The sequence below is a fragment of the Agelaius phoeniceus genome, chromosome 19, assembly GCF_051311805.1.
Source record: "Agelaius phoeniceus isolate bAgePho1 chromosome 19, bAgePho1.hap1, whole genome shotgun sequence".
NCBI classification, from domain to species: domain Eukaryota; kingdom Metazoa; phylum Chordata; class Aves; order Passeriformes; family Icteridae; genus Agelaius; species Agelaius phoeniceus.
The window spans coordinates 630,703-657,766 of record NC_135283.1 but is presented as its reverse complement, the minus strand read 5'-3'; the positions used below and the strand labels follow the sequence as shown (position 1 = coordinate 657,766).

Here is a 27,064-nt window from a genome sequence, read left to right as displayed (position 1 = left end):
GGAGCCGTCCTGCTCTCCCTCGGGGCGGCTCAGGGCGGGGCTGGGGAAGGGATGCAGCGTTTGGCACCAGCGCAGCGAGAGGAGCTGGCCCGAGGGACGCCGACAGCCCTCGCTGCCTCCTCCTGCCTTTCTGTCCGCTCAGGAAGGAAGGAGGTTGTTTTTAAACCTGGGCCCCAGGTACAGAGCGGTACCTAAGGCTTTTCCTCGTGCAAAAGGAATGGGAAGTGATGCAGAGTCAGCTGCAGTTCCCACACTCCCTCCAGAAGGATTTTCTTGCCCAAACCACTCCTCCAGCAAAGCTGGGTACCTCAAACCCTGCTCTGGGTACAGCTGGGAGCTCATCCTGCCCTGCCCCACATCCCACGGGGAGCAGCGCTCCTCTCCGTGTTCGGGCCGGGTCTGCCGTGTCCTCAGAGCCCTGCCGTGTCCCTGCCGTGTCCTCAGAGCCCTGCCGTGTCCCTGCCGTGTCCCCTCAGCCCTGCTGTGTCCTCAGAGCCCTGCTGTGTCCCTGCCGTGTCCCCTCAGCCCTGCCGTGTCCTCAGAGCCCTGCTGTGTCCCTGCCGTGTCCTCAGAGCCCTGCCGTGTCCCTGCCGTGTCCCCTCAGCTCTGCCGTGTCCCCTCAGCCCTGCCGTGTCCCTGCTGTGTCCCCTCAGCCCTGCCGTGTCCTCAGAGCCCTGCCGTGTCCCTGCCGTGTCCCCTCAGCTCTGCCGTGTCCCTGCCGTGTCCCTGCCGTGTCCCCTCAGCCCTGCCGTGTCCCTGCTGTGTCCCCTCAGCCCTGCCGTGTCCTCAGAGCCCTGCCGTGTCCCTGCCGTGTCCTCAGAGCCCTGCCGTGTCCCTGCTGTGTCCCTGCCGTGTCCCTGCCGTGTCCCCTCAGCCCTGCCGTGTCCCGGGTGCCAGCCCTGCCGTGTCCCTGCTGTGTCCCCTCAGCCCTGCCGTGTCCTCAGAGCCCTGCTGTGTCCCTGCCGTGTCCCCTCAGCCCCGCCGTGTCCCGGGTGCCAGCCCTGGGCTGTGCCAGCCCTGCCGTGTCCCTGCTGTGTCCCCTCAGCCCTGCCGTGTCCTCAGAGCCCTGCTGTGTCCCTGCCGTGTCCCCTCAGCCCTGCCGTGTCCCGGGTGCCAGCCCTGGGCTGTGCCAGCCTGCAAACAGATCTCGCTGTGCAGGCACCGCCAGGGCGCCGCCGGAGCCCGCAGCCCTGGGCAGCCTCACCTGGGCCCGGGGCTCAGCCCCGCTCTGCTGCCACTGGGTCACATTGCGGTGACAATGACACCGTGCTGAGCACAGACCCGCTCCAGGCTGGGCCGGGGCAGTCAGGCTGCTCCAGGAGGGGCCGGCCCTGCCCAGGCTGCGGCCCGAGCTGGCAGCGGGCTCTGAGCAAAAGCAGATGTGGGAGATGCTGCGGGCGGGAGGCGCTGCCAGGGGCACAAACACCGCGCCTGGAACGGGGAGTCCTTGGAGGCACTGCTGGTGTCCCGGGGCGACGCTGTTTGTTGGGAGCTGTGAGCACCCAGGCTCTCCCTTCCCTGCCTCCCTGCGCGGCAGCAGCGCCGGGACTGTCGCTGTCTGGGACGGCTGGCAGCACAGCAGGGGCTGTGCCAGGCCCGGGGCCGCTGCCAGGGGCGGTGCCAGGCTCTCAGACTCATCCCCGGGCAGCCCGACCGGCTTAGAGGGGACCGCGCCCAGGGCAGGGCTGAGCCCGGGGAGCGCCGGGGGAGCGAGCGGCGCACGGGGACAGCTCTGTCACCGCGGGACCGCTCCGCCAAAGAGGAAGTTGTCTCGAAAGAACTCGGCGCTTCCCCTTCTGCCCCCCACGCTTTGAAGCGGCTGCCGAGCCCGGGAGCCGCCGGGGCTCCGCCGCCACCCGCGCCCCCTGCCCGGTGTCCCCCGCGGGACCCCGCTGTGCCCCCCGCGCCAGCCCGAGGGGGGACTGCGGCTCCCTGCGCCCCCCGAGCCCGGCCTGAGGAAGGTAAGAGCCCCGGAGGGCGCGGTGCCCCGGCTCCGGCCGTGGGGAACGCTGTGGCTCAGCCTCCGCCATGCCCCACTGCGCTCGGGGCTGCTCTGGCACTGCCGAGGGCTTTGTCTGGGGACTGGCACCAGTGCGGGGTGTTTGGGGACTGGCACCAGTGCGGGGTGTTTGGGGACTGGCACCAGTGCTGGATGTCTGGGGACTGGCACCAGCGCTGGGTGTCTGGGGACTGGCACCAGCGCTGGGTGTTTGGGGACTGGCACCAGTGCTGGGTGTTTGGGAATGGCACCAGTGCTGGGTGTTTGGGGACTGGAACCAGTGCGGGGTGTTTGGGGACTGGCAGCACCACTGGCTGTTTGGGGACTGGCACCAGTGCTGGGTGTCTGGGGACTGGCACCAGTGCTGGGTGTCTGGGGACTGGCACCAGCGCTGGGTGTTTGGGGACTGGAACCAGTGCGGGGTGTTTGGGACTGGCACCAGTGCTGGGTGTTTGGGACTGGCACCAGCGCTGGGTGTCTGGGGACTGGCACCAGTGCTGGGTGTTTGGGGACTGGCACCAGCGCTGGGTGTTTGGGGACTGGAACCAGTGCGGGGTGTTTGGGACTGGCACCAGTGCTGGGTGTTTGGGACTGGCACCAGTGCTGGGTGTCTGGGGACTGGCACCAGTGCTGGGTGGTGTTTGGGACTGGCACCAGCCCTGGGTGTTTGGGACTGGCACCAGTGCTGGGTGGTGTTTGGGACTGGCACCAGTGCTGGGTGTTTGGGGACTGGCACCAGGGCTGGATGCCAGGGCTGACAGAGCCTGGAGGGCAAGGCTGGGGCAGAGCCATTCCTTTCCTCGGGAAGGACGAGGGGAGGGAGCCGCGGTGCTGCAGGAGATGAGGGCGGTGCTGCTGGAGGAACAGGAGTGCCAGCTGCCCTGCATCCTGCCGGCCACGGGCTGGCCCTGGAGCCTGTCCCGGCCAGGAGCGCGGGGTCTTTGCTGCCCCTGGCCCGGAGCGGGCACCGGGCGGGTTTGGTTTGGGGCCGCTGCTCCGGCCCCGGGACAGCCCCGCACAGCCTGGCTGGGTGAGTGTGTGTGTGCATGAGTGTGTGAGTGTGTGAGTGCGTGAGTGTGTCAGTGTGTCAGTGAGTGTGTGTGTCAGTGTGTCAGTTGTCAGTGAGTGTGTGTGAGTGTGTCAGTGTGTCAGTGAGTGTGTGTGTCAGTGTGTCAGTTGTCAGTGAGTGTGTGTGTCAGTGTGTCAGTTGTCAGTGAGTGTGTGTGAGTGTGTCAGTGTGTCAGTGAGTGTGAGTGTGTCAGTGTGTCAGTGAGTGTTTCAGTGTGTCAGTGTGTCAGTGTGTCAGTGAGTGTGAGTGTGTCAGTGTGTCAGTGAGTGTGTCAGTGTGTCAGTGTGTCAGTGTGTCACTGAGTGTGTCAGTGTGTGTGTCAGTGTGTCAGTGTGTCAGTGTGTCACTGAGTGTGTCAGTGTGTCAGTGTGTCAGTGTGTCAGTGAGTGTGTGTGTCAGTGTGTCAGTTGTCACTGAGTGTGTCAGTGTGTCAGTGTGTCAGTGTGTCAGTGTGTCACTGAGTGTGTCAGTGTGTCAGTGTGTCAGTGAGTGTGTGTGTCAGTGTGTCAGTTGTCACTGAGTGTGTCAGTGTGTCAGTGTGTCAGTGAGTGTGTGTGTCAGTGTGTCAGTTGTCACTGAGTGTGTCAGTGTGTCAGTGTGTCAGTGTGTCAGTGTGTCAGTGTGTCACTGAGTGTGTCAGTGTGTCACTGAATGTGTCAGTGTGTCAGTGTCTCAGTGAGTGTGTGAGCTCCGCCCCATGCCGGGGCTGCTGCGGTGCCAGCCCGCGCTGCTCAGCTTTGTTGTGCTCTGCAGCCAGGGACAGTCACCCGCGCAGTGCAACCGCCAGGCTCCTGTGCCCGCTGCCCGTGCCCGGGGGCTGTACCGGAGGTGCTGGCACGGCCGGGCTGATGCCCATGCTGGCACTGGCTGCGTGCGCGGTCCCGTGGCTGCCCTGGCCTTGGCCCGGCGCCTCGGCTGTCCCCTGGGGCCGAGCAGCGGTGACAGGGCAATAAAGAGCGATGGCAGCAGCGATAACGAGCAGAGAGCGAGGCCCCGTGCAGAAAGGAAGCAAAAATCTGCAGGCTCGGGCCGAGCTGCGAACAAACTCACGGGAGCCAACTGCAGGACGCAGGGCTTTGTGCTCCTGCCCTGAGTGCTCCCCTCGGCGTCCCCGGGCTGCTCAGAGCCAGCTCCCCATCACCATTCACCTGCTCGGGATGCTGCTCCCTCCCTCGGGAGCTCTGCAAGCAGGGAGATGCTCAGGGTCTGTGCTCCCCAGGGTGCCAAGAGAGCCCCCCGGGCCGGGCACACGGGGCTGGGTGCCACACACAGCCTGAGGGGTCACTCTGGTCACCCTCCTCCTGCCACCCCAGGTGGTTCCTCCGTGCCCTCCCCAGGTCACCCCCACCGTGGTCACCTGAGGGCAGCTGCCAGCAGGGGCTGGGCAATGGAGAGGGCAGTGCTGTGACCCTGCACGGAGCCGGGCCCTGGGGCACGGCACAGAGATGTGTCCCAGGGCTGGTGACAGTCCTGTCCAAGGGAGGGAATGGCTCTGGAGGGAGGCAGGGACCAGCTGTGCCACCCACAGCCCCTCCCAGCTGGGCTGCCTTGGGTACCCTGAGCCCTCCCTGCTCTTATTCCCCCTCAGGTGCTTGCCTGGGCTGTTTGTGAGCACAGTCCTGGCAGTGGCTCTCAGATCACACCTATTTTTTCCCTGTGATTGTTTTTCCAAAGTGGACTCCGGGGATGGAAAGAGATGCTAAATCTAAAAAGCTGCTGTTTCCGGAAAACTCTTTCCTTTCCTTAGGAAGAATGAAATGTGACGTTGGCAAGGAAGTCTCCAAACAGTCGGTGGTGTCCAGGAAGCTGCTGGACTTCCACAGCTGCAGCAAAGGCTGGGGGCTCTGCAGGGCTGATGGGCGCTCGCTGCAGGGCCAGTGAAGGCGTTTCACCCCTGAACTGGCCCCGGGGGCCGGGCGTGCTCCCCCCTGCACGGGCAGGACCCCCCTGGCAGGGCCGAGCCTTCCCCCAGCAGCCAGCAGGCAAAGGGAGCCTCAAGGAGATGCTGGAAAGCCGAGTCTGGGCTCCAGATTCTCTTCCTTGGCAGTGAGAGCCCCAGGGAGAGCATCTGCCTCCATCTCCAAGCTGGTGGGAGCAGAGTCCTGCCAGGGCTGCAGTTAAATCTGGAAATGAGAGCACGAGGGGCTCAGGCTGGGCCCCAGTGCCCCAGTGTGGCACTGCCAGCTCTCCTGCAGCTCTGTCCACTCCAGCAGAGAGCCCAAAGGGGCCAGGAAGGGGCCAGGGCATCTTTCTGTGGGGTTTGGGTCTCGTAGCCAAAGTTTTGCCCAGTTCTTGTTTGAGCTGGGAGCAGCTGAGGGAGGGGAGAGGAGCAGCCCCTGCCCTGGCTGTTTATCCTTGGCCAGGGGAGCCTGGAGCTGCTGCTGCCTGCAGAGCCAGGGGACTGGAGGAGGGAGAGCTGCCTTGTCCTGCTCTCCTACTGGCTGTGCAGCTGGGCTGGGGCTCGGCTGCACGGACAGACAGACAGGCTTTGAGAGGAGGGGACAAACGGGACACAGCATCAGCCTCTGCCGGGGTCCCCTGCAGCTCCAGGGCTGAGAGTGTGAGGGGTGTGAGGAATGTAAGGGGTTAAGGGACAAGGGGTATAGGGGATTAAGGGACCAGGGATGATGCAGGAGCCGTTTCTCAGCGTTCAGGAGTTGCCAGCTGCAGTTTGGGGCAGTCCAGAGGATGCAATGTCAGATTCCCAGCACGGCTTGGGGGACACGGCCCTTCAGCTGCCACATCCCCTCCTGCTCCCATCCCCATCCCCATCCCATCCCATCCCATCCCCATCCCCATCCCCATCCCATCCCCATCCCATCCCATCCCATCCCATCCCATCCCATCCCATCCCATCCCATCCCATCCCCATCCCATCCCCATCCCCATCCCCATCCCCATCCCCATCCCATCCCATCCCCATCCCCATCCCCATCCCCATCCCATCCCATCCCATCCCATCCCATCCCATCCCATCCCATCCCATCCCATCCCCATCCCCATCCCCATCCCATCCCATCCCCATCCCATCCCATCCCATCCCATCCCATCCCATCCCATCCCATCCCATCCCATCCCATCCCATCCCCATCCCCATCCCATCCCATCCCCATCCCATCCCCATCCCATCCCCATCCCCATCCCCATCCCATCCCATCCCCATCCCCATCCCCATCCCCATCCCATCCCATCCCATCCCATCCCATCCCATCCCATCCCATCCCATCCCCATCCCATCCCATCCCATCCCACCCCGCTCCAGCCGTGCCGGCTCCCGCAGTCAGCCCGGCCTGGGCGGGTACCGGGGGCCGTGCCCGGCTCTGCCGCCGCTCTCAGCGCCGCAGGAGCGCGGGAGGGCGGCACGGGGGGCGGGCCGGGGCTGTCCCCAGGCCAGCTGCCGTGCCGTGACGCCACCGAGCCCATGTGGGTCCGTCCGGTCGGGCTGAGCGCTGCCCGCGGCTCCCGCAGGACGCGCCGGTGCTGGAGCCGCTGCCGATGGAACCGGTGCGATCCCCCCGGGCTGGGGCAGAGCCGCTCCCGCTGCCGATGGTACCGGCGCGATCCCCCCTGGCTGGGGCCGGGGCGGGGCGGAGGGCTGAGCTGGGCCGGGAGGGGCTGAGCTGGGCCGGGAGGGGCTGAGCTGGGCCGGGAGGGGGCTGAGCTGGGCTCAGAAGGGGCTGAGGTGGGCTGGAAGGGGCTGAGGTGGGCTCAGAAGGGGCTGAGCTGGGCTCAAAGGGGCTGAGGTGGGCTCAGAAGGGGCTGAGCTGGGCTCAAAGGGGCTGAGGTGGGCTCAAAAGGGGCTGAGCTGCGCCGGGAGGGGGCTGAGCCGGGCTCAAAGGGGCTGAGGTGGGCTCAGAAGGGGCTGAGCTGGGCTCAAAGGGGCTGAGGTGGGCTCAGAAGGGGCTGAGCTGGGCTCAAAGGGGCTGAGGTGGGCTCAGAAGGGGCTGAGCTGGGCTCAAAGGGGCTGAGGTGGGCTCAGAAGGGGCTGAGCTGGGCTCAAAGGGGCTGAGGTGGGCTCAGAAGGGGCTGAGCCGGGCTCAGAAGGGGCTGAGGTGGGCTCAAAGGGGCTGAGCTGGGCCGGGAGGGGGCTGAGGTGGGCCGGGAGGGGGCTGAGGTGGGCTCAGAAGGGCTGAGCTGGGCTCAGAAGGGGCTGAGCTGGGGTGGCAGAGCCGCTCTGTGCCCGTGCGAGGCGCGGCTTTCTCTGTCCCTGCCCCGGAGCTCACAAACAGCCCCGGGGTGAAAGCTCGGCGTGCCCGGGCGGTGAGTTTGTAACCGAACACGGGCTGCAGGAGGCGTGGGGAGGCGCCTTGGGAGCGGATAAACAGAACGGGAGAGAGCTCGGGGATGTGCTCCGCGTCCTGCTGGGGCTGCGCTGGCCCTGGGGAGCGGGACAGGGACCAGCCCGGCTCCAGGTGGGGCATTTGGGGTGTGCCGGGCGCAGGGAGAGGATCCCGGACATGCTGGAGCTTCCCAGGGGAGCCTCGTTACTGCCAGCCCAGCTCTCACCACCCGAGGGTTTGGGGTTGGGTTTTCTTCCGTGGCTATTTCTGCCTCTCTTCAGCTATTTCTGTGCCTCTCTATTTCTGTGTTTCACCTGGCCGGGGGTGGTTGGCGTTCAGTGATTTCCGAGTGCTCACAGCCGGTGGCACAGAGCAGGAGGGGTTTGGGGAGCCAGCCCCACACCTCCGGGGGCAGCCTGAGTCCCCGCGATGGGGCTGCAGTGACGGCCCTGCATGGGCACGTCCCCATCCCTCAGGGGGATTCCAGTCCCACCCCGAGGGCTCCCCAGGGCTGAGCTCCAGCCCCTGCCATGGCTGGAGATGTCCCTCTGTGGGGTCGGGGCTGTGCTCTCCTGCAGGATGAGCCCAGGGCTGGGTGGGTGTGGATCCTCCTCCCTGGAGGACACGGAGCAGCCCGGCCTGGGCTCTGTGCGGGGACCGATGGCCCCGCAGGGACAGTGACCTGCTGGCTGTCCCTGCTGCTGCCCAGGACCCCCCCGACACACCCAAAGGGCACCAGGGCGATGTTTGAGCTGTGGAACCCAGCTGGTGACAGCGCCTTTGGTGCTCGTGATCTGCCCAAGAGAAGGGAGAGGGAACTGGGGGGGTGTCCCCAGAACAGGGGTGGTGTCCCAAACACTCGGGATGATGTCCCCAGCATTCAGGGTGATGTCCCCAGCACTGGGGGGGTGATGTCCCCAGTGCTCGAGATGGTGTCCCCAGCATTCAGGGTGGCGTCCTCAGTGTCCCCCCTGCCTGTAAGGATTAGGGAAGGGACAACCCTGGAGGGAGGTGACAATTTCCTTGTGCACACCTGGACTCGAGCTGGGGATCCCTGCTTAGGAGGAAGGAGCTTCAGAGGGATGAGCAGGGGGAGGATGGAGAGGAGCAGAGGCTGGAGGATCCCAGAGTGGGACAGAGCCTCCCCTGGGATTAGCGGGGCTGGGATGGGGCACTGGTATAAACAGCTCTGACCCCGGGCCCCCCGGCTGCTGCCCTGCAGAGGAGGCGCTGAGGAGGCTTTGGGGGGTGCTCAGCACCCCGTGCTCAGCCAGGTCCTGCTCTGCTGTCTCCTGCAGTTTGGAGCAGGAGGGTTCCCTTTAACCCTGCAATTCCCTTTAACCCGTGAATTTATCTGCCAGGGTCCAGGGAGAGCTGCACTTTCGCTGCCAAGTCCTGCATTTTTAAGAACAGAGCCACGTGTTCCCCAAAACTGCCCCAAACTCTTGGGGAAGGCAGTTTTGGTGTCATTTTGGATTTTTGTCCTATGAATCTCAGAATTATTGAAACCTGAAGGGAGAATTGTGACGACTCTTCTTGCCCATCCTTTTTCATTTTTTTTCCCTGCAAAGGGAATAAAATCCAGCTGATGCCACGGGTATTTTAGGAATTGCAGGGAGGAAGCAGAGATTTGCAGCTCTGCAAAGAAGTGGGATGAATGCAGAGAAGGCTCTGCTCTTGCTGAGCTGGCAGACAGCAAAACACCCAGGGATGGGATGAGCTGTGCCTCGTGCCTGCTGCAGGGATGAGGGGGACAGAGGGCACAGAGCCCTCCTGGGGTGGGCCAGGGAACCTTCCCAGCCTTCCTGGAGCACGGAGGGGCTCCAGGGAAAGGGGCTGAGTCCAGCAGGGGCTGGGACCGGAGCAGGGTCCATCCCCAGAAATGGGGGCAGCTCCTGTTGCTGGGGTCAGGGATCCTCTCAGGAGGGTTTGGCACACAGAGGGGCTGCCTGCAGCGGGGCTCTGGTGCCCAGCACCATTCCTGTGGGCTGGCATCATCCCTGCTGCCCTGCTGGGCCTGGGATGGGCACAGCAGGGCTGAGGGGCTGTGCCCCCACCCTGGGGAGCACAGCAGGCAGAGAACATCCAGGGAAAAGGGGGAATTTCTGCTCATTTGGGTTCCTGTGCTGCTCAGAAACATTCCCAGGGAAAAGGGGGAATTTCTGCTCATTTGGGTTCCTGTGCTGGTCAGAAACATTCCCATGAAAAAGGGGGAATTTCTGCTCATTTGTGTTCCTGTGCTGCTCAGAAACATTCCCAGGGAAAAGGGGGAATTTCTGCTCATTTGTGTTCCTGTGCTGCTCAGAAACATTCCCAGGGAAAAGGGGGAATTTCTGCTTGTTTGGGTTCCTGTGCTGCTCAGAAACATTCCCATGAAAAAGGGGGAATTTCTGCTCATTTGGGTTCCTGTGCTGGTTGGGAACATCCCCATGAAAAAGGGGGAATTTCTGTTCATTTGGGTTCCTGTGCTGCTCAGAAACATTCCCAGGGAAAAGGGGAATTTCTGCTCCTTTGGGTTCCTGTGCTGGTTGGGAACATCCCCATGAAAAAGGGGGAAGTTCTGCTCCTTTGGGTTCCTGTGCTGCTCCTGGCCAGGGGGAAGCAGTGGCTGGAGCTGGCAGGACCCTGCCTGACCCCAGTGCTCCTCAGAGCCTCTTCCTGTGCCTGTCCTCTCATCCCCCTCTCCCACGACTCCTGCCTGTCCCCCTGGGCAGCGTGACTGTCCTGAGCCTGCTGGGGACCTGTTCTGTCTCTTTATGTTGGATTTTCCCGGGAGACCCGAGCACTGGGAGCAAGCCGTGCCCTGTGCCTCAGCCCCAGCGGCTCTCTGCTGCCAGGGAGCCAAGGGAACCCTTTGGAGCAGGCAGGAGAAGCGGGAAGCGGAGTTTCTCGGGCTCACGTTGCCCTTTGCTAAATTTGGAAGCTGTGGGAGGCCGGCAGCGCCCGCCCCCGCAGCGCCGGGAGGATGCGGATGTGGGGAGCCACCGACACCTTCGGCCGCACTCCGCGAGCGGCTGCTTCCTCCGGCAGCGAGCGCCGAGAGCAGCCGGGGCAGCGAGGGGGTGGCCGGGCTCCGGGGGGCTCCGGGGGGCTCCCAGCTCCGGGGGGCTCCGAGCCCCGAGGGTCTGACAGCTCCAGGGATCTCCCAGCTCCGGGGGTCTGACGAGCTCCGGGGGTGTCCGAGCTCCGGGGGTGTCCGGGCTCCGGGGGGCTCCGAGCTCCGGGGAGCGCCGAACTTCGGGGAGCGCCGAGCTTCGGGGGGCTCCGAGCTCTAGGGATCTCCCAGCTCCGGGGGTGTCCGAGCCCCGGGGTCTCACAGCTCTGGGGGTCTCACAGCTCCGAGGTCTCACAGCTCTGGGGTGTCCGAGCCCCGGGGTCTCACAGCTCTGGGGTGTCCGAGCCCCGGGGTCTCACAGCTCCGGGGTCTCACAGCTCCGGGGTCTCACAGCTCCGGGGTGTCCGGGCTCCAGGGGTGTGCGAGCTCTGGGGGTGTGCGAACTCCGGGGGTGTGCGAGCTCTGGGGGTGTGCGAACTCCGGGGGTGTGCGAGCTCTGGGGGTGTCCGGGCTCCAGGGGTGTGCGAACTCCGGGGGTCTCCCAAGCTTCGGGGTTCTCCGAGCTCCGGGGGGCTCCGAGCTCACCCAGCAGCAGCTCCAGCCCCGGGACTGGCAGTGGCGGCAGCCCCGAGCTGGGGATTCTGCCCCAAACACCGCCCGTGCTCCCCCGGGCTCTGTCCTGGTCCCAGGGGGTCCCAGGGGGTCCCAGGGGGTCCCAGGGGGTCCCGGAGCGTTCGTGCTCCCCCCGCTCACCCTGAGCCCGCCTGTTCCGTTCCCTGCAGGGCCATGCCCCAGTGCCGTGAGCAGCCCCGCGCTGGTGCCCCAGGAGCTGCAGCCCGGCCCGGCCATGGACAGCTCAGGTGGGTGATGCTGAGCCCCGGGGCAATTCCCCCTCACCCACCCCTTACACCCCCCGCCCTCTGTTCGAACACCTGGGCGCTGCCCAAGGTGCTGCCAGGTGCTGCTGGAAGGTGGGAAATGGGCACAGGGCAGTGCAGAGGCAGCCAAAAGCTTTGCTGGGTCTGGGGCACTCACAGCTGGCAAAACATTTGAGTTTTAAAGCAGTTTATTTTATAGTAGTGTATTTTATTTTTTTAAATTATTTTTATTTTATAGTAGTATTTTTTATTTTATGGTAGTATATTTTATTATTTTTTTTATTTCATAGTACTATATTTTATTATTATTATTCTTTTTAATTTTATAGAAGTAGATTTTATTATTACTTTTTATTTTATAGTAGTATTTTTTATTTTATGTTAGTATATTTTATTATTTTTTATTTCATAGTACTGTATTTTATTATTATTATTATTTTTTATTTTACAGTAGTAGATTTTATTATTACTTCTTATTTTATAGTAGTAGATTTTATTATTACTTTTTATTTTATAGTAGTATATGTTATAGTAGTATATTTTATTATTTTTATTAATTTTTATTATTTTTCATTTTATAGTAGTATTTTTTAAAATTTTATAGTAGTATATTTTATTATTATTTTGTGTGTGTGTATTTCAGTCCATTTCCCCCACGTTTCATTTTCACGCTGTTTCAGAGGTGCTGTTGATCTCCCAGGGTCAGGATGTCAATGCTGAAAGGTTTTATTCCATTTCCAAGCCGCTGCTCTTTGTTGCTGGGTTTATTTTTTGCTGTTTTTAGATCAAAGTGCCTCTTGTTTGCGCTGGGTCAAGCTCTTTGCTCTGCCCTGTGAGGGACCCTCAGCGCTGGGGCTGCTTTGATGAGGAGGAGAGGCCAGGACTGAGAGCGGTGCTCAGGAAAAGCCTCCCCTGGCAGTTACAAACACACACAAAGGAAAAGAGCAGCACATTTCAAACAGCCCTTTGAGGCAGAATTCCCAATAAACAGGAGAGGGACATCAGGAGCTTCCCAAAATCCCTGAGGGGAAACCAAGGGTGAGGAAAGAGGAGTTTCTGAGACGTTTCTCCAATGACACCTCCTAAAGGAGACAGAGGCCGTGTCCTGAGGAGGTTTTGGTGCTGCGGCAGGGATGGGGCTCCCTGTGCACACACAGACCCTCAGCAGGGCAGCACTGCTGGCCCTGAGCCTGGGGCTGTTCCCTACCGCAGCTCCAAAGCCATTCCCAGAGCCACCTGTGTGGGAAAGGCAGCAGAACCTGGATCCAAAGGGGAATTTCTGAACGGTTCACACTTACCTGTGAGCCAAAACTGAGATTTCAGCCAAATGTTTAGCTCTCTTTGCTTAGAGCCATGGCTGAGGGATCTGACATAGAGCCTGTAGGCATTTGGGGTATCAAGTTTAGCACAGCCAGCCTAGCTGGGAGCTGCAGGCTGGGCCGGTGCTTGCTCACAAAAAGGGATGGAGAAGTCAGTTATTTCATTAACCACATGTACGAGGCAGTGATACCATCTTTAAGGGGATATAATGAAGAGAAAGCTCAGCTTTTTATCCTCTGCAAACCTGTAAAGAGGAGCAGGCTGCCAGGAGAAGCTCAGGTGTCGCTGTCCCCTGCAGAGCTGGAGTCGGACATCCTGCGGCGGGTGCGGGCGCTGCTGCGGGAGCTGGACGGGCACCACCCCTCCTGCCAGAGCGACCGAGGTGAGCGAATGCCCCTGCCCGGGCACCGCGGGCACCGCCTGCCCGGGCACCGCCTGCCCCGGCCCCTCCTGCCCGGGCACCGCCTGCCCCGGCCCCTCCTGCCCGGGCACCGCCCGCCCCGGCCCCGCCTGCCCCGGCACCGCCTGCCCCGGCCCCTCCTGCCCGGGCACCGCCTGCCCCGGCCCCTCCTGCCCGGGCACCGCCCGCCCCGGCCCCGCCTGCCCCGGCCCCTCCTGCCCCGGCCCCTCCTGCCCCGGCCCCTCCTGCCCGGGCACCGCCCGCCCCGGCCCCTCCTGCCCCGGCACCGCCTGCCCCGGCCCCGCCTGCCCCGGCCCCGCCTGCCCCGGCCCCTCCTGCCCGGGCACCGCCCGCCCCGGCCCCGCCCGCCCCGGCCCCGCTCCTCCCGCTGCCCGTGGGGACCTGGGGACTGACTCCGCTCATCCGCCCCGCCGAGCCCTCTGCGGGAGGGGACAGATCCTTCACCAGCTGCACCCGTGCCCCAGCAGCGTCTGTCACCCTGTGTCACCCTGTGCGACACCCTGTGCAGCCCCAGCATTGTCACCCTGTGTGACACCCCCTGCACAGCCCCAGCATTGTCACCCTGTGTGACTGTCACCCCTGCACAGCCCCAGCATTGTCACCCTGTGTCACCCTGTGTGACACCCTGTGCAGCCCCAGCATTGCCACCCTGTGTCACCCTGTGTGACACCCTGCGCAGCCCCGGCATTGTCACCCTGTGTGACACCCTATGCAGCCCCAGCATTGTCACCCTGTGCCACCCGGGGTCACTGTCACCCCTGCAGAGTGCCACCCCTGCTGTCCCTCCTCAGGAATGCTGCGCTGGACCCTGCACAAGAGAATGGACCAGAACCCCAGGACCAGCTGTGTCCTGGTCAGCATCCTGGTGAAGGAGCTGGAGAGGGTGAGTGCCACCCAGGGAGGGGACAGTGCCACCCCCGGGAGGGGACAGTGCCACCCAGGGAGGGGACAGTGCCACCCAGGGAGGGGACAGTGCCACCCTGGGAGGGGACAGTGCCACCCAGGGAGGGGACAGTGCCACCCTGGGAGGGGACAGTGCCACCCCCGGGAGAGGACAGTGCCACCCTGGGAGGGGACAGTGCCACCCAGGGCGGGGACAGTGCCACCCAGGGAGGGGACAGTGCCACCCCAGGGAGCCTGGCCCCCGCTGGGGGCTCTGGGGCTGCTCTGCCCAGCGCAGGGTCCTGCCAGGGGCTGACTGTGCCTGCCCTGCCTCTGCTCCCACAGGCAGAGCGAGGGGACCTGCGGCACTACATCATCCCCCTGCTGCACACGCTGATGTACACCTTGATCCAGGTGAGGCAGCACCGGGGCACGGCAGCACCCGGGGGACATCAGTGCACAGGAGAGGCCACCGGAGCCACTCAGAACCTGGAGCAGCCGCTCAGAGGCAGCAGAGCCCCGGGACAGCCCCAGGTGGGCTCAGATGGGCATCTCCCATGTCCCTGTGGCACACGGAGTGCCAGCTCCTGCCACCTGAGCCCTTTGCTGGGGGCCTTTCAGTGCCTGGCAAAGCAAAGGCGTGCCCAGGCTCCAGTGGGCATTCCTGGAGGCTCCCAAACCCCTGCAGGGCCCAATTCTGCCCCATGTTTTACATTTAAATCCAGAGTGAATTCAGTGCAGTGAATTGGGTGCCCTCCCAGCCTGGGGGCTGTGTTGGGGCAGATTCAGGGGTCACTGCCTGTCACCTCCCTGTCACCTCCCTGTGCCCCTGCAGGCTCCCTGCATCCCTGACGAGCTCTGTGCCAGGGTTTATGACTTCTGCAAGAGGCTGCTGACCCTGCCCAAGCCCTTCTGCACCATCGGGCTGGACTATGCCAGCAGGCTGCAGCTGGAGAGGGCAGCCCCAGGTAAGGGGGGCTGGCAGGAGCTGATCAGCTCTAAAGCAGTGCCGTGGGCACTGAGGTGTCAGAGGGGCTGCAGGGAACAGCCCCGTGCAGGAAGCAAGCCCAAGGACACCTGATTTCTTTTTGCTCCGTGTTCTTTTTCTCTGTTCTCATTGAAGTTCCTCCAGTTCCAGTTTTCTGTAACAGGAGCCTTTCAAACAATCCTTTAGAGCAGAGCGAGGTGCAGATACCCTGTGATGGGGAGGGAAGCAGGGGAATCCTGCTGGGGAATTTTGGTGCCATTCTGGGGAGCCTCAGCCCTCTCCAGCAGCCCAAGCTCTGCTCCCCAGCGCTGCTTTGGCTCCAAGGGGGACCCCTGAGTGTCCCCTCTGTGTCCCTGAGCTTGGGGGCAGGGGTGGCTCAGGGTGCACAGAGGGGATCTCCAGCAGGGCTCCCCTGGGGCAGCACGGGGGTCCCAGGGCATTGTCCCTGAGCCAGGCCAGGGATGGAGCCCCAGCCCTGGGCAGGGCAGGGCAGGGCAGGGCAGGGCAGGGCAGGGCCTCTCTCCTGACCCAGAGACCCCTGGAGCTCCTCAGATGTCCCCAGTGGCCCTGGGGACAGAGCTCTCCCTCCTGCCTGCTCCTAATGCCCCAAACAAAGGAAGGGAAACACAGGAAATCACCCGGAACAGACGGGGGTTTCTTTTTCTGGAGCCCGGGCTATCTTTGTCCTGGGCTGTTTTTAGCTCTGGCCCAGCTCTTGGCTGTTTAAGCTGAGCTCAGCGGGTGTTCCCCGCCTTGGCAGAGCCTCCTCAGGCTGCAGAGCCGGGAGCAGCCCGGGCTGGCTGCCCCGAGGGCTGTGCTGCTCCTACCGGCCGTGTTTGTCCTTGGCAGGGACCCTGTACCAGAGGACGGTCATCTCCGAGCAGAGCCTGCCCAGCGCCGCCTTCCCCTGCCAGGACAGGTGAGTGCTGCCCCGGGAGGGGCTGTGCTGTCATTTTACTGCCATTTTACTGTCATTTCACTGTCATTTTACTGTCATTTTACTGTCATTTTACTGTCATTTTACTGTCATTTTACTGTCATTTTACTGCCATTTCACTGTCATTTTACTGTCATTTCACTGTCATTTTGGGGTCTCTCAGGGAAACCCGTCCTTTCCCAGCACTCTCGGTAGGAGCAGACAGCCTGGGGCTGAGTCTCGTGGCCTTGGGGACACCACGGGGTGACACCCAGTACCTCACCGGGATTGCACGGGGAGGGCACATTCTGGTGTGTCCCAATTGTGTCCCCTCGCGGGGCACACAGGGTGGAGAAGGGGAACAGCAACAATGGAAAAAGTGAGACGGGAGCTGCTCCTGCCAGCCCCGGGGGCTCCGGTGTGAGGCTGCATCTCCCCCTTTCCCCCGCAGGATTTTCATCTTCGCTGACCCCGAGCTGCTGCCCGAAGCCATCTGCAGGGCTCTGGCCATGGACACCCAGGCTGCCCAGGTGTCCCAGAGCCCGCGGGGCTGCATGAGCTGCGTGGTCACCCACGCCCTGCAGGCGGCCCTGGGGGACACCTGCGACACCGCCGGCCTCAGGGCCTGCCTCCAGGTACTGCAGCGGCTCCTCCCCTGCTCCCCCTGCTCCCGCTCTGCACAGCCTGCAGGAGCAAAAGGTGCTTTGGGAAGTGGAGAAACCCCCCCAGCTCCCCAGTGCTGGGGCCCCAGAGCTGGGCTGGGCTGAGCTCAGACACCCTTCGGATGGAAAACAGCAGAGCCAGAGGGGGAACATTCGGTCTCAGTGCTGGTTTTGCCCAGCAAAGCTGGGACAGAGCCTCTTGTCAGCTCCTCTGGGAGCCGCTGGGCACTGCAGGAACCTCTCAGGGGAAAGGTTTCAGCCAGTTTTCTCCAAACCCTCCTGGAAGGAGCTGTGGGGCTGCAGTGGCACAAATGTCTGCCTCAGTCACTTGGCAGGGGCTCCCGGCAATCCCCACTCCAAGGCCACCCTCATGTGCCTGCTGTCCCCATGGCCCGAGGGTCACCCCAAGTGCCAGCACTGCCGGGGATGCCCCAGGTGCCCTTCAGCTGCCAAGCTGCCCCCGAAGGAGCTGTGAGCAGCCAGCACAGCCAGCGTCTGCTGGGGACAGGAGGACATTGGTGTCCCCTGGGAATCACTTTCTGCAGGACCTACTTGCTCTCCCTGCAGGAATCACTTTCTGCAGGACCCATTTGCTGTCCCTGCAGGAATCACTTTCTGCAGGACCTACTTGCTCTCCCTGCAGGAATCCCTTTCTGCAGGACCCATTTGCTGTCCCTGCAGGAATCCCTTTCTGCAGGACCCATTTGCTCTCCCTGCAGGAATCCCTTTCTGCAGGACCCATTTGCTGTCCCTGCAGGAATCCCTTTCTGCAGGACCCATTTGCTCTCCCTGCAGGAATCCCTTTCTGCAGGACCCATTTGCTGTCCCTGCCCCTCCCGCTGCCCTGGCCGTGGATCATTCCCCGTTTCCAGGTGCTCACAGCCCCTGTCCCGCAGGCCCTGCCCCCGGGGGATGTGGAGCACTGGTTCCAGCAGGTGGTGGCGGCCGTGGAGGGCAGCGAGGGGGGCTCGGACCGAGGCCAGCGCACGGCGCAGCTGGAGAGGATCTACCACAGCCTCCTGGGCTCCTCGCCCAAAGGTGAGCCCAGGCAGGCATTCCCATGGGACAGGGAGCCCTGGTGTCCTCCTGTGTCCCTGTGTCACTCCTGCCCCTGGCCCAGTTCCCCCCTTCCATTTCTCCCTCCCAGCAGTGCTGCAGACACCTGGGCATGGCTCGGTTTGTGAGAGCAGGGGCTGCACAGCCTCACATCTGGCCTCACCCAGCAGCTCTGGGCAGGGAGAGCCCCAGGGCTGCCCCAGCCAGCGCTCAGTGCTGGGGCTCGTGCTCCTGTGTGGGGAAATGCTCCAAGCGCCCTTGTTTTCCCAGGGAATGCTCCCCAGGAAGGGCTGCAGGGCACCCCTCTGCCCAGCCCCAACATCAGCTTCCACCTGTGGACAGAAGATGAGCAGCTCTGTGAGTGCCCCAGGGCTGGGGGCGCTGGGGGGGTCTGAGCCTGGGGGTCCTGTCCCAGAGGGGTCACTGAGCCCTGACCCGTGGGCAGGGAGTTTGGGCACCACTGTCCCAGGGCCAAGCTCATGGAGATGGGCGCTGACTGCCCCAGGCCTCCTTCCTGGTGAGGAGGAGGAGGAAGGAGCTGGGGCTGCAGCAGGACGTGCCCAGAGCACCTGTGGGTGCCCCTGGCAGTGCCCAGGGCACCTGTGGGTGCCCCTGGCAGTGCCCAAGGCCAGGTTGGATGGAGCTGTGAGCAGCCTGCTCTGGTGGAAGGTGTCCCAGCCATGGCAGGGTTGGGAATGAGGATGATCCTCAAGGTCCCCCCCAACCCGAACCACTCTGGGGTTCTGGGGCTGGAGCAGCACCAAGCTCTCTCGGTGGGCACTGGGGCTGAGGACTGGCTGCCCTCGGAGCCCTCAGCTCTGCGGGTTCCCTGCGGGGAGAGCAGCTGGGGCAGGACCGGGCTGAGCCCCTCTGTGCCCCTCTCCCGGCTCAGGCTCTCAGGGAAGGACCTGGGGCTGTTCCTGCTCTCAGCTCTGCGGGTTCCCCGGGTGAGGGAAGCTGTGCCCAGCTGTGCCCCTGTCCCCGCTCAGGCGCTCCGTGCCCGCAGGGAAGGAGCTGGTGCTGTTCCTGCGGCCGCTGTCGCAGAGCTGCGAGCCCGAGGGCCTGGGGCAGGAGCTGGAGCCCATGGAGATGCCGGACTCGCTGCCGGGCTGCGGCTGCTGCGGCCAGAGCCGCTTCTCGGTGCTGTCCACGGACAGCGGCATCGAGCGGGACCTGCCCGCGCCGGAGGAGCCCTGCGAGCGCTCCCGGCTGCACAGGAAGGGCGGCATCAAGAAGAAGCCGTCGCCGCTGGACAGCGTGGCCCTGCTGCAGGCTGGCGGCGGGAAGGCCCCCGGGAAGGCCCTCGGGAGGGCGGGGATGGCCCCCGAGCCCCCGGCCCCGCTGCAGAGGCTGCACAGCGCCCGCGTGGTGCTGCTGGGGGACGATCGCATCCTGGGCCGCCTGGCACAAGCCTTCCACTCGCTCAGGTACCTGCGGCCGGCCGGGCTGGGGGGGACGGAGCACAGCGGGGCTGTGGGAGCAGCCGGGGCTGGGGCTGGGGCTGGAGCTGGGGCTGGAGCTGGGGCTGGGGCTGGGGCTGGGGCTGGGGCTGGGGCTGGGGCTGGGACTGGGGCTGGGGCTGGGGCTGGAGCTGGGGCTGGAGCTGGGGCTGTGGGAGCAGCCGGGGGGCTGGGGCTGGGGCTGGGGCTGGGGCCGGGGCTGGGGCTGGGGGCGGGCTCGGATCCCGTGCTCGGCTCCCAAACGCACCCGACTGTCCCCGGCGGCTCTCATGGCCCGAGTGATGCACACAGCCTGTCCTCCCCTCTGTCCGGGGGCTCGGTTAAACGAACAACAAACGAGACAGTGGGAAAATCCCACAAAGAAGCTGTTTCCCAGCTGGTTCCCCCGGGTGGGGTGGGTGACAGTGTGGGCAGCCTGGGAGCAGAGCTGGGTGCACAGGGACACCAGGACCTGACAAAAACTCCTCCCCATCACCTCCCCTTGCTTGATTTGGGAGCCCAGGGCACATCCCGGGAAAGGAGGCAGCGAGGGGGGCAGGTGGCAGAGCAGAGGCCGTGTCCTGGCACTGCCCTGCCCTCTGCCCCTGCCCTCGGGACGTCTCCGCTCGCGTTTCAGGAAGCGGGAGGCCCGCCGAGTGTTCCTGACGCCCAGGCTGGACCTGCAGTTCTACCACATCCCCGTGGTGCCGGCACAGCCCCAGCCCTCGGCTGCTGTGAGTGCCGGGGGTGGGAGATGGGGAGAGCTGGGGATCAGGAATTCCTGAGTGTGAGCCAAGTGTGAGCCAAGTCCCAGAGGAGCTGGACTTAGGGCTGGAAGTGGCTGGGAGGGGCTCTCCAGGGTTTTCTCCTCACGTTTTGCTCAATACAAGCCCAGGCAAAGCAAACATTCCCCGGCTGTGGCTGTGAGCTGCGTTTCCCTGCAGGAGCACGCTGGCCCCGAGGAGCTGTGCGAGGTGGCCGGGTACCTGGGCAGGGCTGACCCCTGGTACGAGAGCAACATCAACACCCTGTGCCACATGATCCCCAAGCTGGCCACCATGGTAGGAGGAAAACCTTCCCATGTCCCAAAAACACCTGCAGCCCCTGGGGAGGGCTCTGTGCCCTGCAGGGCTCTCCATCCCAGGCTGAGATTTCCCTCCAAACCCTTCCCAGGCCTTGCAGGGCTCTCCAGCCCCAGACATTTCCCCTCCAAACCCTCCCCAGGCCCTGCAGGGCTCTCCAGCCAAGACAGAGATTTCCCCTGCCAACCCTCCCCAGGAGGTGCCTGTGTCTGACACTGCCCCAGCCCACAAAAGCCATTTGCTGTGGTGGGGTTTTTTGACCAGGGGACAGGAAATGGCAGATTTCAAGAAAGAAAACTTGTGCTGAAATCCCCCCAGCTGTCATTTCCTGGCACTTTGAGCCACCACTGCCTGCCCACACAGAAAGGGCTGCGAGGGGGGCTCAGCTCCTGCTCCCTGTGAGTGGCGAGGCCAGAGGACAGCTCATCCCTCCCTCGGTGCCCAGGAAGGTGTGAGGCCTCGTGGCAGGGTTTCTGAGAAGTGGCAGGGGCTGAGCCAGCCTGTGGTTTGTCCCCCAGCCCAGCAGGGCCCTGGTGACCGACCTGTTCCTCACCGACGTTATCGCCTACTACGCCCGCATGGGCACGCAGCCCGTCTGCTTCCAGGTGCACTCTGTCAAGGTGGGTGGCACAGCTGGCACAGCTGGCACAGCTGGCACAGCCCTGCAGGGGCGGGCAGAGCTGGGCAGAGCCAGAGGGGGCTCCCAGCAGATCCCAGCCCATGATCCTGGAGTGCAGCTCAGCTGAGCCAGTGCCCCTGGCAGGGCCATTTGGGGATCCCAGCCCAGCACAGGGAGCCTTGAAATCCCCCTCAGGGTCGGGGGTGTCCCGCCCTGCCGGGCTCAGGGTGCTCAGGAGCCCTGTTCCTGCTGCTCTGGGTGCTGGGAGCGAGCAGGGCACTGCTGGGCAGAGCACCAGAACCCCCCTGTCCCTGCGGGGGCTTTGCAGGGCTTCCTGCAGCGCCCTTTGCTGGATTTCCTGCCAGCTTTGCTCTGGGGCGCTATCACAGCCAGGGCTGGCATTCGATAGGAGAGCAAAGAAGGGCTAAATTCGGGCATACAGCATTAACCCTTCCCTCCCTGCTCCTCTGGCAGCCCCTCCAAAGCTCAGGCTGATGCACAGAGCTCTTTTTAATCTGCTCACAGCCACTGTGGCACCTATTGCAGAGTGGCTGGGACAGGATCTCCAGGACCTGCTCTGCACATCCTGCCCAATTCAGGCCCGTGAAAAGGAAATAATCCCCAGGGCTGGGGTGAGCTGCCCATTGCGGTTGGGTCAGAGAGGAACAGCGTCCCCTGAAGCTCAGCAGCAGCTCAGCCTGGCCGGGAGAATGGGAGTGACTCATCTCCGAGGGCACAGTGACATCCAGTGGCCGGGGACAGTGCCCGTGGCCGGGCTGGCCAGGTCCCCGCGTTCTGGCAAGGCTCCCACCCTCCTGGAGCTCAGGAAACGGAGCCAGGGCAGCTCCCCCGGCCCACAGGAGCCCCGAGTGCCATGGCCAGCCCCCAGCCCCCGGGGCTGCTCTGGAGAGGCTGTCCAGGGCACAAACCTCGTGTGACACCTCGGGGTGACAGAGCAGATGTCCTCAGGGCTGTTCCCATCAGGGCTGTGTCTCCCGGGACTGTTCCTCTCAGAGCTGTTTCTCTCAGGGCTGTTCCTCTCAGGGCTGTTCCTGTCAGGGCTGTGTCTCCGAGGGCTGTTCCTGTCAGGGCTGTTCCTGTCAGGGCTGTGTCTTCCAGGGCTGTTCCTCCCAGGGCTGTTCCCATCAAGGCTGTGACTCTCAGGGCTGTGACTCTCAGGGCTGTTCCTCCCAGGGCTGTGACTCTCAGGGCTGTTCCTCCCAGGGCTGTTCCTCTCAGGGCTGTGTCTCCCAGGGCTGTTCCTCTCAGGGCTGTGTCTCCCAGGGCTGTGTCTCTCAGAGCTGTGTCTCCCAGAGCTGATCCTCTCAGGGCTGTTCCTCTCAGGGCTGTGTCTCTCTTCCAGGTGCTGTTCCAGGACCCAGCCCAGGACCCAGCTGAGGACGTGTTCCTGACGGAGCTGCTGACGCAGGTGCAGGACAGCCCCTCTCCCAGAGGTGTGTGTGTCCCAGCAGCCCGGACAGGGCTCCTGCCATGCCCAGGTGCCCCCTCAGCCTGCAGAGCTCCAGGCCATGGGCAGCACTCCTTGTTCCTGGCCAGACCTCCCTGACCACCTCCCCGTCCCTGCTGTCCCAGGAGACCAGGCTGATGTGGGCCCTGCTGGCTCCTGGCCCAGCCAGGGTTTGCAGTCTGAGCCTCTGGTTGGCTCCAGGGCACTCGGGAGCTGAACCTGAGCCCTGATGTAGTGGAGGAAACAAGCTGAGCCTCACAGCCAGATGTTTCCTGGTAGAAATCCAGCTCCTCGAGCTGCCAGGGCTGGAGCAGGAGCGCTTGGAGGCTGCTCCAGCAGTGCCACCCAGATCCTCTGTCAGTGCACTCTGGTGCCCATCCAGGGGACATTTGTCACTGAGGCTGGCACGGAGCCTGCAGTGGGTCTGTCCCACTGGCACAGGGCCCCAGCTGCCAAGAGAGGGACAGAAGGGACAAAGCGTGACAGGAGGCCATGGTGGGACACTGGGGGGCTCAGCCCTGGGGGGATCCCTCTCTGCTGAGCACAGACAGGTGGGAGGAGGGAGATTCAACCCCACCTGGTTCCCTCCTGGCAGAGCTGAGCACGACCAAGAGGAAAAGCACCCTGGATGGGCCTGGCATGGACCTCACAGTGACCTACAGGAGGGTGAGTGGGGCTCCTGCACCCCCAGTCTCTGCTCCAGCAGGGCACAGATCCCCTAAAAGGGCACTGACCTCCCTCTTCCCTCTGGAATTGCTGTCCAGGCAAGGACAGGGGCTGTGCTGAACCTGTTAGCTCCCCTGTGCTTGTGACAAGCTGTGCCCAGCCCTGCCAGGGCACTGCCAGGGCATTGATTGCCAGGGCACTTCCAGGGTATTTCCAGAGCATTGATTGCCAGGGCACTGCCAGGGCACTGCCAGGGTATTTCCAGGGCACTGCCAGGGCATTGATTGCCAGGGCACTGCCAGGGCACTGCCAGGGTATTTCCAGGACACTGCCAGGGCATTGATTGCCAGGGCACTGCCAGGGCACTGCCAGGGCACTGCCAGGGCATTGATTGCCAGGGCACTGCCAGGGCACTGCCAGGGCACTGCCAGGGCATTGATTGCCAGGGCACTGCCAGGGCACTGCCAGCACTCTGCCCTTGCCCGCAGGTTGTGCTCAGCGAGCGGCAGAAGGAGCTGGCGCTGTCCCTGCGCTCCTCGGGCCTGCTGATGAAAGCCATCCCCGCTGAGGAGGCTGCAGGTGGGTTCTTCCTGCTTCCTGGGGTTCCTGGTGCTCAGAGCAGTGGATCTGCCCACGGCCCTTGGTGCCAGCTGTGTCTGGGCTCTGGGGGTGGGACCAGTGACAGGAATATCGGTGTCCCCACGGTCTGGTTGGGGTTTGCTCAGGAATGACGTGCCTGAGGCTCAGACAGGACTCCAGCATCTTCCTCTTCCAGCTGCCCCTTAGCACAGCCTGTGAGCTTTCCACCCTGGGCACGATCCCACACAGTTCCTGTGCCCTTGGAGCCTGCTGGAGCCCTGTGTGTCCATAGTGCACCCAAATGTGGGGCAGGGTCCCCAGAGCTGAGCTGAGGCTGTGCCATGGCCCCAGCCCAACCTCTGCTTCTGTCCCAGGCCTGGGCTGCCTCACTGTGACCATCACTGAAATCATCAGGACCAGCAACTTGGCAGGACGCTCATTCTCAGTGAGTACCCGTGGGATCCTCAGGGCCAAAATCCCCTCAACAGCAGGGAAAGGGGCAACCCTGTGGGGAGGAGGGGGATTTGGGGCCACCCTGTAACCATTTTCTGTGGAAAAGTTTGGATGTTTGAGCCAAAGCCCCAGATCCCTCCCTGCTGGTCACTCTGATCCATGCTGGTCACTCTGATCCCTGCTGGTCACTCTGATCCATTCTGGTCACTCTCATCCCTGCTGGTCACTCTGATCCCTGCTGGTCACTCTGATCCATTCTGGTCACTCTGATCCCTGCTGGTCAGTGCCATCCCTGCTGGTCACTGCCCTCCCTGCTGGTCACTCTCATCCCTGCTGGTCACTCTGATCCCTGCTGGTCACTCTGATCCCTGCTGGTCACTCTGATCCCTGCTGGTCACTGCCCTCCCTGCTGGTCAGTGCCATCCCTGCTGGTCACTCTGATCCATTCTAGTCACTCTGATCCCTGCTGGTCACTCTCATCCCTGCTGGTCACTGCCCTCCCTGCTGGTCACTCTCATCCCTGCTGGTCACTCTCATCCCTGCTGGTCACTCTCATCCCTGCTGGTCACTCTCATCCCTGCTGGTCAGTGCCATCCCTGCTGGTCACTCTGATCCCTGCTGGTCACTCTGATCCCTGCTGGTCACTGCCCTCCCTGCTGGTCACTCTGATCCCTGCTGGTCACTCTGATCCATTCTGGTCACTCTGATCCATGCTGGTCACTCTGATCCCTGCTGGTCACTCTGATCCCTGCTGGTCACTGCCCTCCCTGCAGGTCACTCTGATCCCTGCTGGTCACTCTGATCCATTCTGGTCACTCTCATCCCTGCTGGTCACTCTGATCCCTGCTGGTCACTCTGATCCATGCTGGTCACTCTGATCCCTGCTGGTCACTCTGATCCCTGCTGGTCACTCTCATCCCTGCTGGTCACTCTGATCCCTGCTGGTCACTCTGATCCATTCTGGTCACTCTCATCCCTGCTGGTCACGCTGATCCCTGCTGGTCACTCTGATCCATTCTGGTCACTCTGATCCCTGCTGGTCACTGCCCTCCCTGCTGGTCACTGCCCTCCCTGCTGGTCACTGCCATCCCTGCTGGTCACTCTGATCCATTCTGGTCACTCTGATCCATGCTGGTCACTCTGATCCCTGCTGGTCACTCTCATCCCTGCTGGTCACTCTCATCCCTGCTGGTCACTCTCATCCCTGCTGGTCAGTGCCAGGTTCTGAATACAGGGAAAGGATTCTCTTTGTGTCACATCTGAGGTTAAAGAGGAAAACCAGAGCAATGTCATTTTCTGTCCCACCCAGCACACAGCCCAGGCAGGGGAGGGACGCCCTCACAGGCCCTCCTTGCTCTCCCCACGCAGGCTGTGGCACACAGGTTCAGAACTCGCAGCATCAAGGTCAGGAGCGCAGAGCAGAGACCCTTCACAGTGCGGCTGGACAAGGACAGCAGGAGAACCTACAGGGACGTGATCGGGTGAGAATCCTGCTCTGCACATCCCCTGCCTCCCCCCTGCCAGGGAGCCCCGATCCCCATCCCTGACAAACCCCCGCTCCTTCTGCAGGGACAGCAGGGACACGAAGGCTCCCCTACATTTGTGTTTTGGAGATGGTGTGAGGAATAAGATTGTTCTTTACACAAAAGGCGCTGTCCTTGAGGCAGGAGAAAAGCAGGCACCTCCAGGGCCAAGCAGAGTTAGATCTCCTGAGCTATGAAGGCATCAGGGTGCTGATGCTCTGCCCTGACTGCATCCCTGCCCGGGCTGTCCAGCAGGGGCAGGTGGGGGAGAGCACCCAGCCCTGTGGGCATGGCCGGGGCCGGTGTGCCCAGGGTGCTGCAGGGCCAGGGGATGTGCTGAGGGTTCAAGGTCCAGCCAACACAAACTGTGAATTCCTGAGTCTCACTGGGCTCAGGAGCTCGGGGTTCTGTCAAACACTGACACCCAGCAGCTGATCTCTGTGGTCAGACCCAGCTGCAGAAAGCACAATTGCAGCTGTGGCTGGCAGGGGGAGAGCTGGGCTTTGCTCAGAGCTCACATCGGAACGTGCCACAGGAAATGTGCTCTGTGCCCTTCCAGCCTGGAGGTGTCTCCCTGCCTCGAGCCCAGCTACTGCCTGCAGAAGACGAGGACCACGAAATGCAGCCCTGAGGAAACAGAAGACGTGGGGCTGGTGAAATACCTGCCCAAGTCTCTGCTGCTGCCCATCAACACTTTCGCAGGAGTCATCCCGTGAAGGAGATGGGAAAAGGTGCTGGGAGCTACGACCTGGGGCCAGCACAGAGCACGCGGGGAGAGAAAACTCTCTGAAAGCCACCAGTGGGGACTTTACATGGCAATGGTGAGGAGAGCAGAGGAGGATGGGCTCAGAGGGCACAGCCCTGCCCTGTGACAGTGTGACAGTGTGACAATGGGCCCATGCCCCTGCCAAGGGCACAGCCCTGCCCTGTGACAGTGTGACAGTGTGACAATGGGCCCATGCTCCTGCCAAGGGCACAGCCCTGCCCTGTGACAGTGTGACAGTGTGACAGTGTGACAATGGCCCCATGCCCTTGCCAAGGGCCCAGCCCTGCCCTGTGACAGTGTGACAGTGTGACAGTGTGACAGTGTGACAGTGTGACAATGGCCCCATGCCCTTGCCAAGGGCACAGCCCTGCCCTGTGACAGTGTGACAGTGTGACAGTTGCTGACAGCCCCTGCCAAGGGCACAGCCATGCTCCAGGACTGAGCTTTCGCCTTTGCCCAGGTCAGGGAAAAGCTTTGAGCTCTCCATTCAGGAAGAGCAAGGCAGGTCCGTGGAGGTGGCGCTGTCACCCGGGGAGCCCAGGGCAGCTGGCAGCAGCAATGTTCCTTTTGGAGGTGTCTCACAGCCCAGCAGGGCTCAGGTTTTCACCTCACGAGCCAAACGCTGTTGATGCTCCCCTGTGCCAGCCTGGGGCAGCAAACATTGTGCCCCTGAAGGAAGCTGGGGAGCAGCAGGAGCCCTCGGGCATCTCAGGAAACCCCTGCATGAGCAGCTGCTGGTTTTGGGATCGTGTGGGCCTTAAGGGGGACCCCTCTGCACCCCTCTGCCTCTTCAGGGCTTCCCTGTGGGGTTTGCACACACAAAGAAAAGGCTCAGAAAGCCAAAAGGCTTGGAGCTGGGCTGGGGTGTGGGCTGGAGTGCAGAGTTTGTTCTGTACAGCTGTAAACTATGTAGATGGATGATAAATTATTTGTATAGGTGTCA

The 27,064-nt window shown here is 63.0% G+C and overlaps 1 protein-coding gene across 6 annotated transcripts; it reads left to right on the top strand.

Moving 5' to 3' along the window:
• Positions 1 to 1,795: 1,795 nt before the first annotated feature.
• PIK3R6 (phosphoinositide-3-kinase regulatory subunit 6) lies at positions 1,796 to 27,064 on the top strand. 6 transcript variants are annotated; one of them, XM_077188410.1, is made up of 20 exons: positions 1,796 to 1,961; positions 11,186 to 11,263; positions 12,900 to 12,983; positions 13,787 to 13,905; positions 14,250 to 14,318; positions 14,740 to 14,872; positions 15,742 to 15,811; positions 16,260 to 16,443; positions 17,367 to 17,508; positions 17,797 to 17,883; positions 18,533 to 18,953; positions 19,603 to 19,699; positions 19,910 to 20,026; positions 20,566 to 20,667; positions 22,030 to 22,120; positions 22,730 to 22,800; positions 23,289 to 23,379; positions 23,754 to 23,824; positions 25,201 to 25,313; positions 25,915 to 27,064. In XM_077188410.1, the coding sequence occupies exons 2-20, from the start codon at positions 11,251 to 11,253 to the stop codon at positions 26,069 to 26,071; spliced, it is 2,232 nt and encodes a 743-aa protein (XP_077044525.1). In that variant the 5' UTR covers positions 1,796 to 1,961; positions 11,186 to 11,250; the 3' UTR covers positions 26,072 to 27,064. The 6 variants fall into 6 exon arrangements, with proteins under 6 accessions (XP_077044525.1, XP_077044522.1, XP_077044521.1 ...); XM_077188409.1 differs by lacking the exon at positions 1,796 to 1,961 and adding an exon at positions 6,478 to 6,617 and having other exon boundaries at positions 13,814 to 13,905; XM_077188408.1 differs by lacking the exon at positions 1,796 to 1,961 and adding an exon at positions 6,478 to 6,617.

Bases quoted from the DNA above. Each gene is read 5' to 3' on its own strand.
- PIK3R6 (XM_077188406.1), top strand. From the start codon at position 6,490: ATGTGGGTCCGTCCGGTCGGGCTGAGCGCTGCCCGCGGCTCCCGCAGG. The intron at 12,984-13,786 runs GTGAGCGAATGC...TCACCCCTGCAG, and splicing joins CTCCTGCCAGAGCGACCGAG to AGTGCCACCCCTGCTGTCCC. The intron at 17,884-18,532 runs GTGAGTGCCCCA...CCGTGCCCGCAG, and splicing joins GACAGAAGATGAGCAGCTCT to GGAAGGAGCTGGTGCTGTTC.